This window comes from Tamandua tetradactyla, chromosome 6 (assembly GCF_023851605.1).
Source record: "Tamandua tetradactyla isolate mTamTet1 chromosome 6, mTamTet1.pri, whole genome shotgun sequence".
Lineage (NCBI taxonomy): Eukaryota > Metazoa > Chordata > Mammalia > Pilosa > Myrmecophagidae > Tamandua > Tamandua tetradactyla.
In genome coordinates this window covers 128,563,865-128,578,135 of record NC_135332.1, presented here as the reverse complement: position 1 = coordinate 128,578,135, position 14,271 = coordinate 128,563,865, and the positions used below count along the sequence as shown (strand labels likewise).

General features: G+C 35.8%; 1 protein-coding gene across 16 annotated transcripts in view; it reads right to left on the bottom strand.

Moving 5' to 3' along the window:
• The window catches only part of RALYL (RALY RNA binding protein like), a 741,752-nt gene that overhangs the window by 51,694 nt on the left and 675,787 nt on the right, over positions 1-14,271 (bottom strand). For 15 of the 16 annotated variants that reach the window (XR_013178318.1, XR_013178319.1, XR_013178316.1 and 12 more), the window contains one exon: positions 6,989-7,102. Coding sequence is in view for 12 of the 16 variants with exons in the window: in XM_077167112.1 (XP_077023227.1) it covers positions 6,989-7,102 (114 nt within the window). In the remaining 4 variants the exon portion in view is untranslated. Of the gene's footprint in view, positions 1-6,698; positions 6,804-6,988; positions 7,103-14,271 lie in introns of those variants that run through there. The other variant, XM_077167108.1, reaches the window with a different exon arrangement.

Genomic DNA, 14,271 nt, shown 5'->3' with positions numbered 1-14,271 from the left:
ATATATTTTATAGTATGTAAAATACTCATTTTATAATGTGTAAAATATAAAGTTGTTTAAAAAAATAAGATGAGTGCAACCATGCAAATGAGAGCTGAGGTTTGGGTATCGGCAGTTGCATTGGGAAAACAGAAAGAAGAGAGTAGAGTAAAAAGATATTTCAGTTACCAGAGTTAAGGTCTGGCAACACTAGACATGGAAGGAACAGAAGCATCTAAGAGAGAGCCTCAGAAAGCTCCCAGTAAGCAGCTGGAAAATTTTTGATCCAACTGCTAAAAAAGGTAACTCAAGCTCCTTTATCCCCCTTACATCTAGCTTTAAACATTTACCTTATATACTGTCCAATATTTATACAGTCTTGTTATGAAAACAGCGGTCTTCTTTTCATGCCTCCTCACCATTTCCACCCCCTCAAAGGCTTTTTTTTGCATCTTTTAAATACTTGTCCTATCTCTAAATAATATTGCTACTTCTTGATCAATTTTATGCACTATTTGTTGAAATCATCCTTAGGAAGCTGAGGATTCACTTCTCTTTCACACACTACTCATTCACTTCCTATTTCCCTGAAATAGTATATTTCAATATTCAGTGTTTACATAATTATAACTACATAAATGCTTTGTGCAGCTCAGCAGTTAGTATACAATGATTAATTTTCTTTTCTGAAAAGATATTTTATTTTCTTTAGAATTAACAATTGCCTTAGGCCTTCAATATTTTATTTCGTTTTATTTTTAGTTCTCTATGTACTCTATGTACTCGTACACTCTTCCTCCCCGACTCCTGTGGTGTAAATCTTTACTAAACATGTCCATTTCCCCATCCATTAGCTAGTCTCAATTTCCTCTTCTAAAAAGTCATTTCTGGAGCTTCTGACCAGTTGAGATTTAGGCTCATATCATCTCCTGGGATCTCCTTTACCACAATGATGGGAAATCCATTTGCCTCTGTTGTTTGGATTCGCTGCTTTTGATAGCTATGTTTTCCTCTTTCTTGGTTTACTTCTTTATTTTAGTGAAGTACATCCTTCCATACTTTTCAGAGAAAGGGTGAAATAGATGTAAATTTTTTGATACTTTGCTATCTGAAGGTTTCTTTATTTGAGCCTCATATTTAATAGTTTTGGTATTGGGTACAAAATTTTAGGGAGGAAATAATTTCCCTCAGAATTTTAAGGGCATATTTTCACTGCATTCTATCTTCTAATGGAGCTATTCTGAATCCTGTTCTTTTATATGAAAACCATTCTTTCTCTCTGTCCCTCTTTCTCTGCTTCCCTCTTTCTCTTCCTCACCCCCTCCCACTCTGTTCCTCTCTGGAAGCTTGTAGGAGCTTCTCGTTGCCTTCATGTGCATCATCATTCCTTTATCATTCCAGGCACATGATAATATTTTTCATCTGGTTAACTATGTCTTTCAGTTTTGGGCACTTTTCTTAAATTATTATTTTTTGATGATCATTCTCATCTTTCATTCTGAAACTCCAATACTGAGATAATTAATCCTCTAATGTTCTTATACTTCCACTCCTAATTTCCATATCTATTTTCTTCTGTATTTTCTGGGAGAGTTTCTTCAATTTTTGTCTTCCAACATTTGTATTGAATTTTTCATTTGTGCTATCACATGTTAATTCCTAAGAGTTCTTTTATCTAGTCTCTGAATATTCTGTTTTATAGTTTCATATTATTTCAAGATGCAGTATCTTCTCATCTCTTTGGAGGTATTAATTGGTGTTCTTCAAAAAATTTATTCTTTCTTCATAATGTGTTTCCTCCATTTTTCTTCCATTCCTCATTTTTTATGTTAAATGCTTTCCTCCGGTGATCATTGTTTGTTTGTTCAACTTATAGAGCAGTATTAAAATGACTGGAAACATTGTAGGCATAGAAGTGTATTGCTTCTGTAGGGAAATCCGGTTGACTATTTTCTTGGGGATCTCCACTGCAACATCTTTCAATCTTCCTTCATGTTTCCAATCGAAGACTTTTCTAGGATTCTTCCAGGAGTCTGGCATGTGAAGGGGAGGAGAAGTTTGGCATTTCTATAGATAGTGCATAAAACTTTCACTTCTCTTCCAGTTTTCAACTACTCTCAACATTGCTTGTTATCTTTCAGTCCTGAGATGTTCGTAAAAGATGTATCTCTAGTCTTCTGCCAATGAGGGGAGAAAGCTAAGAATGCAGATATAGAACTTTCAGACAATCTATAACCTCTCTTCCAGAGAAATTTGATGCTGTCAATTCCTGAGTCTTTCAGAAGTTTTGTAGTTAGAAGTGGATTCAGATATCTTGGATGTACTAAGTCAGATAAACATCTCCATACAGTTTCTAAAATTTTGTTCCCAATTTCTTTATCCCTGGGGGTTTATGTTTGTGTTTATTTTTTTAATCCCACATTATTTTAATACAGTTTCAGGAGGAAGTCGAGCTCAGTTCATGTGTACAATCCATCATCTTTAAGCTAAAGCATTACAAATTCAATCTTAAGTGTCAATGATAGCACTTACTCAGAACAGAAGTAGTAGTCATGTTATAGGTTGCAGCACTGATCATATCTGGAGCAGTTTTGCATTCTGAATATCACAATTTGTGGGTGACAAAATATAGATTCTCAAAGAAAAGAGATGATGGTGGATCTAGATACAAAACCAAGTTACATGTGAAAAGAAGGGCTTCAAAGATGCGAAGACCAAAGTTTGAATGCAGCTAAAGAGATTATCCATAGGCTTATTATATAGACTGTTTGTTCAAGAGTTTTATAAGGGTAAGAACATTATAGTTCCCTTTAAATATTCAACTGGCCATTACATTCACAAGGGATTAGACATTAAGCTTGGTTTCAGAGGACAGTAAAAGGATAAGTGAATCAAAGTAAGAAAAATGTTGGAAGGAGAAATGTAAGGAAGAAGCTACCATAGGGGTCTCAGTCACAAAAGTGAATAGGGATGAAATAAATAACATAAGTATGTGAACTGACTGGATAAAGATATTAGTAAACTGAAAAGTATATGTCGTGAAAAATGAGTGGCACTATTGGCAGATTCCAATATGAATTCCAAGAGAAGTCATACATTTTCACATTTACCTACAACATTCCAATTTTGGGCAATTTATTTATTTAAAAAATCTTTGTCTTATACCAGACATAATGCAGGGTGAATTTATCCTATTGGACTCTGGTTTGTGACCTTTCTAATGCTTAATTCCTTTATTTGTTTGCTGTATGACAGGGGTCACATATCATTCTTTTTCCATGTGAGTATCCTGGTATTGTAGCATCATTTGTTGAATTTTCTTGTTTTTCAATTTTTTAAAATTTTTGGGGAAGTGCATAGGCCAGGAGGTGAACCTGGGTGTCTTAAATGGTGGAAGAATTCTACCACTGAACTACCCTTGTACCCCACTAATGCTTAGTCCTTACACTGGATGTTATCTTTGGAATTGTCCAGGTGAGACTGGCTGACCATATATCAGGTATACTACTGGAAATAGAGTTGAATTAAATAATGTCTGATTGCCTTTCACTTCAGAATGTATGTCTGAAACTGGATTTTTTTTTTAAAAATGTAGATACCCATGGAGTAATTGTGCCCATGGTATGATATCCAGCCTTTACTTTTCCTTCTTGTTCTTTTCTCCATTTTTGGTTAACATTAACTGTATACAGCATATGTGAACTGTGCTTCTAATATGTGCAATATAATGTATGTCTTCTAAGAGAATCATTTAGGAATGAAGCACAATTGTAGGCTTGATGTCAAGGGTGATTTATTGCTTTCAGTAATCTACACAGTCCCTATGTACCAAAAGAAGTTGTGTTATTCAATGGAAAAAATAATGTATACGTGATGGAGTCATACAAATTGTAAATTTAATTTCAAAAGCTGGGGTATATATTTGAGTACATAATTCATTCTTCTAGTTTACACTTGAAGGGCCTGAAACCTAGAGAAGCCAAATGACTTGCTAAATCATTCACTGACCATAGTATATGGTTTTGAGAAGAGTTAAGAGAAGACATGGTCTATTTTTAGGAAGTTCACAATCTCAAAGAAAGAGATGGGATACCACACAAACATCTACTAGAAGTAATTTAAAGTGTACAGAATCCAAAATGATATACTTATATTTCATTGTGATTATTCAGGATAGTGTAGAAATTCACTTCAAACAAAAAAGAAAAAAGAATGATATAATGGTACAATGAAACTTGAACTCAGGACAAGTTCTGAGTTGTGTGGCTTTCCCCACTTTTTCTTTCCGATCCTCCTTCCCTCTGCTGCTGCTACATCTGTGCTGCATACCATTTATTATCAAATGAATAATAGCGATTTGGGAATGAGAGATGTATGAAAGAAGTAATAATGAAAAGTAAATGCTAGCTAGCAAATAATTAGCTTAAAGCCAATTAATCATTAAAAGGAGTATACCTTTAAATTTAATAAGGAAGTATTGAGTATTTTTAAATGAATTTTAAAGAATTTCTCTCTATTCTCTAGAATGTAGTATTGATGCTCTTCATATAACCTCAATTTCTTGTCATAAGGAAAATATAGAAAAATATAGACAACGATCATTTTATCTCCATAAATATGAATACTATTGAGAAGACAATTATTAAGAGAATGAAGTTGCAAATTAATTCCACTTTCTTCCTAAGGTGTTAAAGTAAGAACACATTAATATTAAAGGAATAATCTTATCAGTTTAAAAGTAACTGTCTCATGGCTGGAAAAATTTAAACACGTGCAAAAATAAAGTGATAGCCTTTCATGAAAGGAAAATGCAAGCTTTGAATTTTAGTGTTATGTTTATAGACGATCATCCAAGAAGATATGCGGAAGATATTATTCATTGCAGCAAACTGGAAGGTATAATATGATAGAATAAAGATCACATTTTTCTCTTTGAAGTGATTTATATTTAAATGAGTTCTCCATAATCCTTTAAACTGAAGTGCAAATTGGTTATCAAAGTCCTTTGCTCTAAGGGTTGTTTTGCATAATAATGAATTTCACAGAAGTTCCTCAAAGGGAAATATTGATTTAGGCAACATCACAGGATATTTCAGCTACAGCAACACTTTAGTGTCATAAACCAGCATATAAAAAAAAAAACCTTTGTAAAATCGAAATTTCTCTAGTTCTGTATTAAGAAGAGTAGGTAGAGGATCTTTTCTTAGTAGAAAGCATTTGTAAGAGACATTTAAACAAAAATCTACCATTTCTTATCCACATCAATTTAGCAAATGTTAGTGAGAGCTTGCCATGTGCTAGATACATGCCTCGTGCTTTTTAAAAATGGGTTATATGAAAGTAGAAGGGAAATTGGGAAATGTCCGTTTGTCTGTATGTTTGTGTTGCTCCCTACCACAAAGAGCTACCATTTATTGTGCCTTTATACTGTGCTATGACTGTGGACTGTGATATATATATATATATATTTTTTTTTTTTTTTGCATGGGCAGGCACTGGGAATTGAACCTGGGTCTCTGGCATGGCAGAAGAGAACCCTGCCTGCTGAGCCATCATGGCCTGCCCTGTGCTATATTTTTTACTTATGGCACTTTAATCACTTCACACAAGAATACTGTGAGATAGCCATTACTATCCTCATACTACAGATGAGAGAACTGAGACTAAGTAGGGTGTGAGGATTTTAACCAAAGTTTATTTCTTCTCCATTATGCTGGTTCACCACCTTACATCTGGCTTCTTTTCATTCTTGAGTCTGCATGGCTCACCCCCAACAGGGGAGCTCTAGTTCCCATTGCAGTGAGTGATACAATCAGCAAACTGATGGGCTTCTGCTTGTTGAAGCTCTGGGGTCTGAGATCCCAACTGTTTGTCACCAGTTAGGGGTTACCCAGATAACTCCTTTCATTAAAATTCTGGGACCAGACCCTGGGTAAAATCCTGAGATTGAGACTATGTACTGCAAAGGGTACTGGATTCAGCCATAAGACCTGGGTTTGACACCAAGCTTTATCACTAACAGCCACAGAAAAATCATTCTGTCTCTTTGAGCCTTTATTTTCTTATCTGTGAAATGAGGAGGTAGTATTGGATCAATGACTTTCAATACTTTATTTATTTAGGTGAAATTCTTTCATCAAATTAAGTCTTATGCTGAATTCCAACATATAAAATAGATAAGAGGTAGAGCTAAACTGATTGGAGTAAGGGTTGGGTTGGGAGGAGGCCTGTGCTTATCTCCTATTTGGTTTAGTAATTCCACCTCACTTTCTCCAAGGAAGCCCTGAGGCTTCTAAGGCCTTAGGAGAACACAATTTTCAAACTATGGACTAACTCATCTTTAAGCTTCTCCAGTTCTCTTATTCTATGTTTCTAAAAATATCTGTAGCCACATGAAAAGGTCATTAGAATTGTATTATAATGGAACCAGCATCAGGGCTGATACTTCAAAGGGAAGAGGCCATTAAATTGTAAAAGGATATAGTCAAAGAAATTGTCCAGTGTGTGGCTAGGGGCATACTATGGGTATTGAGTTGCGTGAAATTGGAAGATTTCAGGGTGACAATAAGGGAGTTGGGCTTTGTAAAAATGATTTGTTAAATCTGTTAAGTTTTGCTGCAGTTAATTAAAGGAAATGTGAATCTTATTTTAACCTGACAGCCTTACTCCATTAATTGATTTTATTTTATTCAAAATTACTTGATATTGCTATATAAACTTTCACTTGTGATTCAACCATCACATATTATTATCATCAAAATACTTTTCCTTGTTGTTGTGGTTCTTTTTTCATTGTGAATCTTTGCAAACTCAGTTCACATCCTCTGAAATGAAAAAAAAATACTCTATTGTTGCAACTCTTGGCTTAAAAGCTTATTTATTCCATGTGCCTATATTAAATTCTATTAAACTCAGCCAGAGTCTCCCTCACCCTGCGCTGCCTCTGTGACTGATGCGGCTTCACTGATATAATTCTGACATATCTGTGGTCACAGATCCTTCCACTTACCTGCCTCCGCCTTTTGCTGCTTCTCAATCTTCTCCAGGCGCCCTAGCAAGGAGTCAATTTTAGTTTTGATCTGGGTTAATTCTTTCTTGATTGTCTGCAACTCATCTGATTTCACTGGAAGGATGAAAGGGGAAAGAAAGCAAAAGAGCATCAAATGCGTCATGACTCACGTAGGGCAAAACTCATAGACACCCCATGTTTTCTCAAGACCATGTCAAGTCACAAAGGATACTTCTTAGTTTTATATCAGCAACTCGTTTCTTCCAGTGCTCCTGGGAACACTAGGTGATTTGGTCATTAAAAGCAGTGAATCTCAGAGATACTAAATCTTTTTGACTGAAGGTTATGTAAAAGGGTAGAGGAATCTAGAAACACTTTCTAAAAATAACTAAAATGACACTAAATTCAGTTTTGGCAAATAGTAAAAGAAATCTGAAATGTAAGATAGATTCAAACTGAGGGATGATTGAATCATGATAGGTATATTAATACTACTTTACGGCACTAGGTTATAATATAGATTTCAGCAGTCAATGGTGTTTTCAGTCTAGTTCCTTTTATCCTCTCAAAATGTCTTAGATTCCAGAGAACTCTCTTCTACTTACTGAACACTTGTTATGTCACTGGCTCTTATTAAGAAATGAAGCAGTAAAATATGCTGGGTAGATGGAAATACAAGCGGTCAATGAGAGGGAGGAGTAAGGGTATGATATGTATGAGTTTGTTCTTTTTTTTCTTTTTCTGAATTGACGCAAATGTTCTAAGAAAGGATCATGGTGATGAATATACAACTATTTGATGATATTGTGAGTTATTGATTATATACCGAGAATGGAATGATCATATGGTTAGAATGTTCCTGTTTGTATGTTGTTATGTTTAAAAAAAAAAAAAGAAAAGAAATGAAGCAGTAGGTTGTGCTTGCTCTCTATAAGCCCTCCAACCTGTGGAAAAGGAAATTCACTGAAGTTCTCACGAATATGTTTTCCCATTGTGGTTCCCATCCCAGCTTTTTGGTGCTTAGTATGGCTTCAAAGAAAAAAAAAAGGGGACTAACATCAGGATTGACAACTTTTCATTTGCATTTTTCTTCATTTATGTGATGTCAGCTTGGATATTCCCCAGATATTTCCAAAGAAACCAGATTGTTTACCTTGATTCCTTAGCCTTCAGGACATTTTTAAAAAATAACAAAATACAATTTCTGCTTATAGATTAAGATATAGAGTAAACTATATATATAACATATACATTAATTGCTCAAAGGAAGATTAGATATTTTACAAGATAAAAATAAGAAAACATTGCTAATCATAAAGCCATTTTTTTCCCAAAAATTAGAGTTTTATTTGTATGCAAAGTAGATTGCAAAATAAAAACTTAAGAATCAGGGGCCCTGTGGAGTGTTCCTATTATGAAGTAGAACATAGATTTACAGTAGAAAATTACTCCTTGTCAATTACTATAAAGACATAAAGGTATCATTGTTGAATCACAGCTAAATCTGAAAAATATCATCTGTCAAAATCACAGATTGATTCTGCTTTGAAGAACGATTCGTATTCCCTTTGATGGAAGTATGTCATGTAGTTTTACTTAAACTTATCAAATTTAATTGAAAATATTGTATCTTATTACACTAGATTTCATTGCAGGAAAATGGAACTACAGCTGATAACTAATAGAATCGATTTCTTAGCTAGTGAAGCCAATATTCAGGACAGGATTTCAATCAACTAATTTTTACTTGTTTACCTTTTTCAAACAACACAAACCAATAAACCAAAAATATCTCACTTTGCAGACACTACGTTGCAAAACAACTAGAAATTTGGATTCACAAGTAGGAACTTAAGTGTTTCCAGGGAGTCAAGGCTTTAAGTCCAGATGCTAATGTAGCACTGTAGGAATGTCTTTTAAGATCAGAGCCAGATCACTATAAAAAGAGGATCCAATTAATTAATACTATTTTGGCTTAGACAGAATAAGGACAAATCCAGAGAGGTGCTGACAGCTTTTTCCCGAGGAATGTTGAAATGAGTCTCTGGTCCAGTGTAGATTGCCTAACTTCTCTCTTGGACTGAAGGCGACAAATGCTCATCAAAGCTCCTGCAAATCAGTGCTTACAACATAGTCATGACTTCTCCTTGGATGTGTCAGTGAGCATGTTGGGTGGCAGGGTCCTGATCTGTGCCTACCCCACTGGTTCTCTTTTTCCTATTGCACTCCAATACCTCAGTGTGGTCCTGGGGAGAAGCCTTGCCCCTTACCTGGTTTAGCTGGCTCTAGTACTGTTCTTACTTTTCTTCATTTGGATTCATGATTCATAGACAGGGTCTGGTTTTTTGCTCTTATGCCTAGTTTCCAGATGGAATTCCAGATGGAATGATCCACCTCTCTCTGATGTGCTTTAATTCTCTTCTGCCTTCATTTTCGGACTTTTTTTTTTTTTGCTGCTCTTAACAATTTCTCTACTGCATCATGGGTACCATTAAGCCCCTATGTGTTTTTATTTACTCCATCATAATGGATATATATATTCCAGCTGTAGATTTCTAAATGTAGAACATTTCTCCTCTTTGCAACTTTTTGGCATCTGATATTCTTCCCCCAAGTAAGTTATTTGAGAATTAAGCATACAGTAGGTTCAAAGCATGACTGCACATTTTCACTGCACTCTTCTCATTGTACTCTCAATTGCGTTTTTGCCTTCAGTTTGCCTTGCCTCTTGCATAGTGGCCTCTGAGCAATATTTCTAAATCATAAGCCTTTCTTACTGAAAAACTTTCAAAATGTCCTGTTTTTCTATATGGAAAAAAACCTAGAAACACACATGTGCAAACCAAACTCTTTACACTGGTACTCAGGATCTGCTCCAATGTATGTTTCCAGTTGTATATTTTACTTTTTCTCATAGTGAACACTTCACTTGAATAGAACAGTTCAGTCCTTAATCAAGTAGTGTTTGGAACCAGAGAGACACAGTTCACATCTATGGCCATTGGGTAAGTCATTTCTAATTACAATTTCATCATCTCTGTAAGTCCCATAATCTACCCGAAAGGATTGTTATGAGAATTTAATATGCTAGTGTCATTAAAGCAATCAGTACTGCCCACCAGGCATGTAATCAGGCTCATGGTAGAAGCAGTAGCTATTATTATTTCTTTTATTATTATTTACATGTCTCTCCCAGCAAAGACTCTTTCTCTCCTCTGAATATGTCTATCAAAATTTTATCCACCTGGGTGAGCCACAGTAGCTCAGTGGCAGAGTACTCTGCCATGCTGGAGACCTGGGTTCGCTTCCCGGTGACTGCCCATGCGAAAAAAAAAACCACCTGTTTATCCATCTGATTTAATCCCTCTCCTATGAATTCTTTCTTGATTAACCTACTGGAAGGGATATCTTCCATTTGTAATCTTTTTAATTGCATGCCACATTTACTGGTAGACTCATACAGCTTGTTGACTTTTCTATTGCCGGTCTTAGTTTTATCATTAAATTATAAGCTTCTTGAGAGTCAAGACAATTATTAGGCATTCAAGAATTTCTGGGGTCATGCTTTTGAATAATCTGTGTTTTGATAAGCTCTTTCTTCTGTTTAAAATAGTAATTAATAGGCTTTAAAAGGAAATGGTTAAAGCACATTGAACATAATTAATACTTAATTAAAAGTTTCTGTTTCTCACCATAAACCAGATCCTGGAAAAGTTATTCAGATTCCTGGTTGATAAATTATTTTGATCTCTGATGATACAACATCCATGAAAGAAGGAATTTTGAACAATTATCTGAAGCTGAATGGGCATGTATTACTGCATTTACCCAATCACAGTTTCTTCAGAATCAACCTCCATAGAATGGAGAGAAGGTAGGCTGGTTTGAAGCTGTTATGTACTCCAGAAAAGGCCATGTTCTTTTAGTCCATTCCTGTGGGTGCAGACCCATTGTGGGCGGGACCTTTGGTGAGGCTATTTCAATTTGAGATGTGACTCAGCCCATTCAAGGTGGGTCTTATTCTTTATACTGAAGTCATTTATGAGATCATAAAGGACAGCAAAAGCTGAGGAAGCTAAGAGAGAAAAACCTAGAGAAGCTTAGAGGAAAAAAAACTCCAGAGATGCTAAGAGAGGATCCCTAGAAGCTCAGTAAGGAGGCCACTGGAACTAGGAGCCAAAAGCAATGAAACTGGGGAGCGAAGGACCAACAAATAAAGGTGATGTGCCTTGCTATCTGACAGAGGAACCCTGGGTGCCAACAGCCTTTCTTCAGAGAAGGTACCTTCCTCTTGACCCCTTAATTTGCCCATTTTCATGGCCTAAGAACTATAAATTCTAAGTTAATAAATCCCTGTTGCATCAGTGGTAGAATGCTCGTGTTCTATGTGGAAGACCCAGGTTTGATTCCCGGACCATGCACCCAAAAAGAAAAAAAAAATCCTTATTGCAAAAGCCAATCCATTTCTGGCATATTGCATTCCAGAAGCTTTAGCAAACCAGAACAGAAGGCATTCTATCATTTTTTCCTTTCATTTCTGAAAAAACCTAGCCCAGCATCTTGAGCACAGTAAGCAGTTAACAAATATGAAAAAATTTGCAGTTACGAGTATGTTTATATATAGTGATTCCACACCAATTTCAAACCAGAGCAACAGATTTTATTGAAAGCTTTGTGTATATGTATGTGCCAAGTATTATAAGACATTCTCTCCAGGAGCTGTCTTTCTAATGAGGAGACAGATAAGAAAGCAGAAGGAGCAAAAAGAAGATTAGCATGGAAATATACTTTTTCTTTATCAGAAGCAATTGATGAAAAAATAAGAAAAGAACACATGCTTTTGGCAAACTTACTTTAGCATTTTCCCCCCATTTCCACCAATCCTCAAAAATGCAAAATCTTCATCTTTAAAGATAACATTGCATAGAATAAAATGCCTTTGTTTTATATAGAATATCAGAGAGTGAGATTTAGGGGTATTTTTTGTTTGTTTCTAATAATAATACTGAATACTTCAAATCAACTTGATGTTCTACAATTGTTATTGTAAAAGTCCTCTAATGTAGAACAGCCAGGGGTTGGGGAAAATTAGATCTGATTACTAGACCAGATTAAATACTTTGACTTTTACTCTCAGTGATAAGGGTGTGTATTGGGTTGAATAGTGTCCCCCCAAATTCATGTCCCAGGAACTTCAGAATGTGAACTTTGCAGAATAAGTCACTAAATTAAAATGGGGCCATACTGGATTAGAGTAGGCCCTAAATCTAATATGACTGGTGTTCTTATAAAGAAGAAGGAAATGTGGCCCCAGGGACATAGACACAGCGGGAAGATGGCCATGTGAAGATGGAAGCAGAGATTGCAGTTATAATGCTACAAGCCAAGGAACTACTGGAACTACCAAAAGCTGGAAGAAGAAAGGAAGGAACTTCCCCTAGAGGGAGACACTAAGGAGGCTGTGGAAATCATTCATGGGCTCAGTGATAGTAGACCGGACTGGACCAAGGTATTAGAGGTTGGGTGGTGAGAAACAGATGGCTTCTGAATGTATCTCAAAGACTGAGGGAACAGGATTTGCTGATAGTTTGCAAGTAGAGTGTAGGTAAGAGAGGGACATCAAGGAGAACTCCTGGGTGGGGCATGGTGGCTCAGCAGGCAAGAATGTTTGCCTGCCATGCCAGAGGACCCGGGTTCGATTCCCGGTGCCTGCCCATATTAAAAAAAAAAAAAAAAAAAGCTGTTAAGGAGAACTCCTTAACTTTTGGCCTCAGTAACTAGAGGGATAAAATTGACATTTGCTATGATAGGTAAGACTGCTAGAGGCTCAGGTTGTAGAGGGAATTTTGTTTCAGACTTTTACATTTGAGATACCTATTGTATCCGAACGCAGGTGACAAGTTGGTGGTTGAGTACCTGAGTCTGGAGTTTATGGGAGAAATCAGAGGTAGAGAAATAAATTTGGGAATTACCCGAGAGGTTGTTATTTTCAGGTAATATACAGGATGTTTGCCCTGGTAGTGAGTATATTCACGTAACAGGTGTTTTAGTAAATGGCAGTAACACTGTCTCCAAAGGAAAAAAATAATCTCTTTTTCATCTAGATGAGTTCTGTGACAAAAAACTTTGCAACACTTATAGAGAAAAGAAAACATGCTGTAACTGAGAAATTAGGATTTAACAAATGATTATGATTACTGAATCATTATATAATTATTTCTTTTTACTTTCTAATATTAGAAAGTATTAGAAAGTAATACTATTAGAATAGCCAGAGGGAAATTCCAGCTGCCTTGATCTCAGATAATAACTGCATAACTATATAGCCTTATCTTGTGATCATAAAAACTTGTGACTGACCCCTACTTGAACCCCCTTATCCTATTTCTCAACTTTAGAGTCTTATGATCACTAAAGACAGCCCCTAATGTCTATTAATAAAGGCCCTTGAGTCAGCCCAGAACTAAACCACCCCAATTCCAAAACTATCTTGCTAGACGGGGGTGGATCTAACCAAAACTGGCCCACTGGACATGCGCAGTAGCTTGAACTTTAACCTATAAGTGATCTATACCTCATTATAATACTAATAATCAAGCCTAGCATCATCTTCAGGCCACCATTTTCTTACAGGCTTAGTTCTGTGACTACGCGTGTAACCCATCTGTGCATGCTCAATAATTAGATCATCTCTAATCTTAAGCCATTTGTGCTCATTATCCTAAAACTTGCCCTTCTTTTGATGCTATAAAACTCTCAGAATTACTCCAGTTTGGGGAGACAGATTTTTAGGCCCATAAGCAATGGGATCTCCTGCATCATGCTTAGCAATGGACTCTTCCTCTCTTTGAAACCCTGGTGTCTCAGGAATTGGTCATCTGAGTACATCAGGCAGAAAATTCACTGCTTTTAATTGGTATCAATGTTGTCATAATACAATATCTTTTGCCATCCAGTTGAGTAAAGCAACTTATCTATAAATGATTATTTGTCCTAATTTTGAATTATTCTTTAACAACAGTATAAAGATAAATGGGGGAAAAATAACAAATTTCCTGGGATAAACTTCAGTTTCATTCTTTCTTTTTTCGAGACAAGAATAACTCTAGAGAAAGAAGGGATCATGTTTGCATCATGCAAATAATCTTAAATATTTTTCCTAAACTATCACTACAGTACTTGGGTAAAAGAAAGTCATATTAAATCATTTTAGACCTGCTTTTTCTAAGAGATTCATTGATTTTTTTGGTGATAAGTGTTATTACATTCTGATACAATCAACA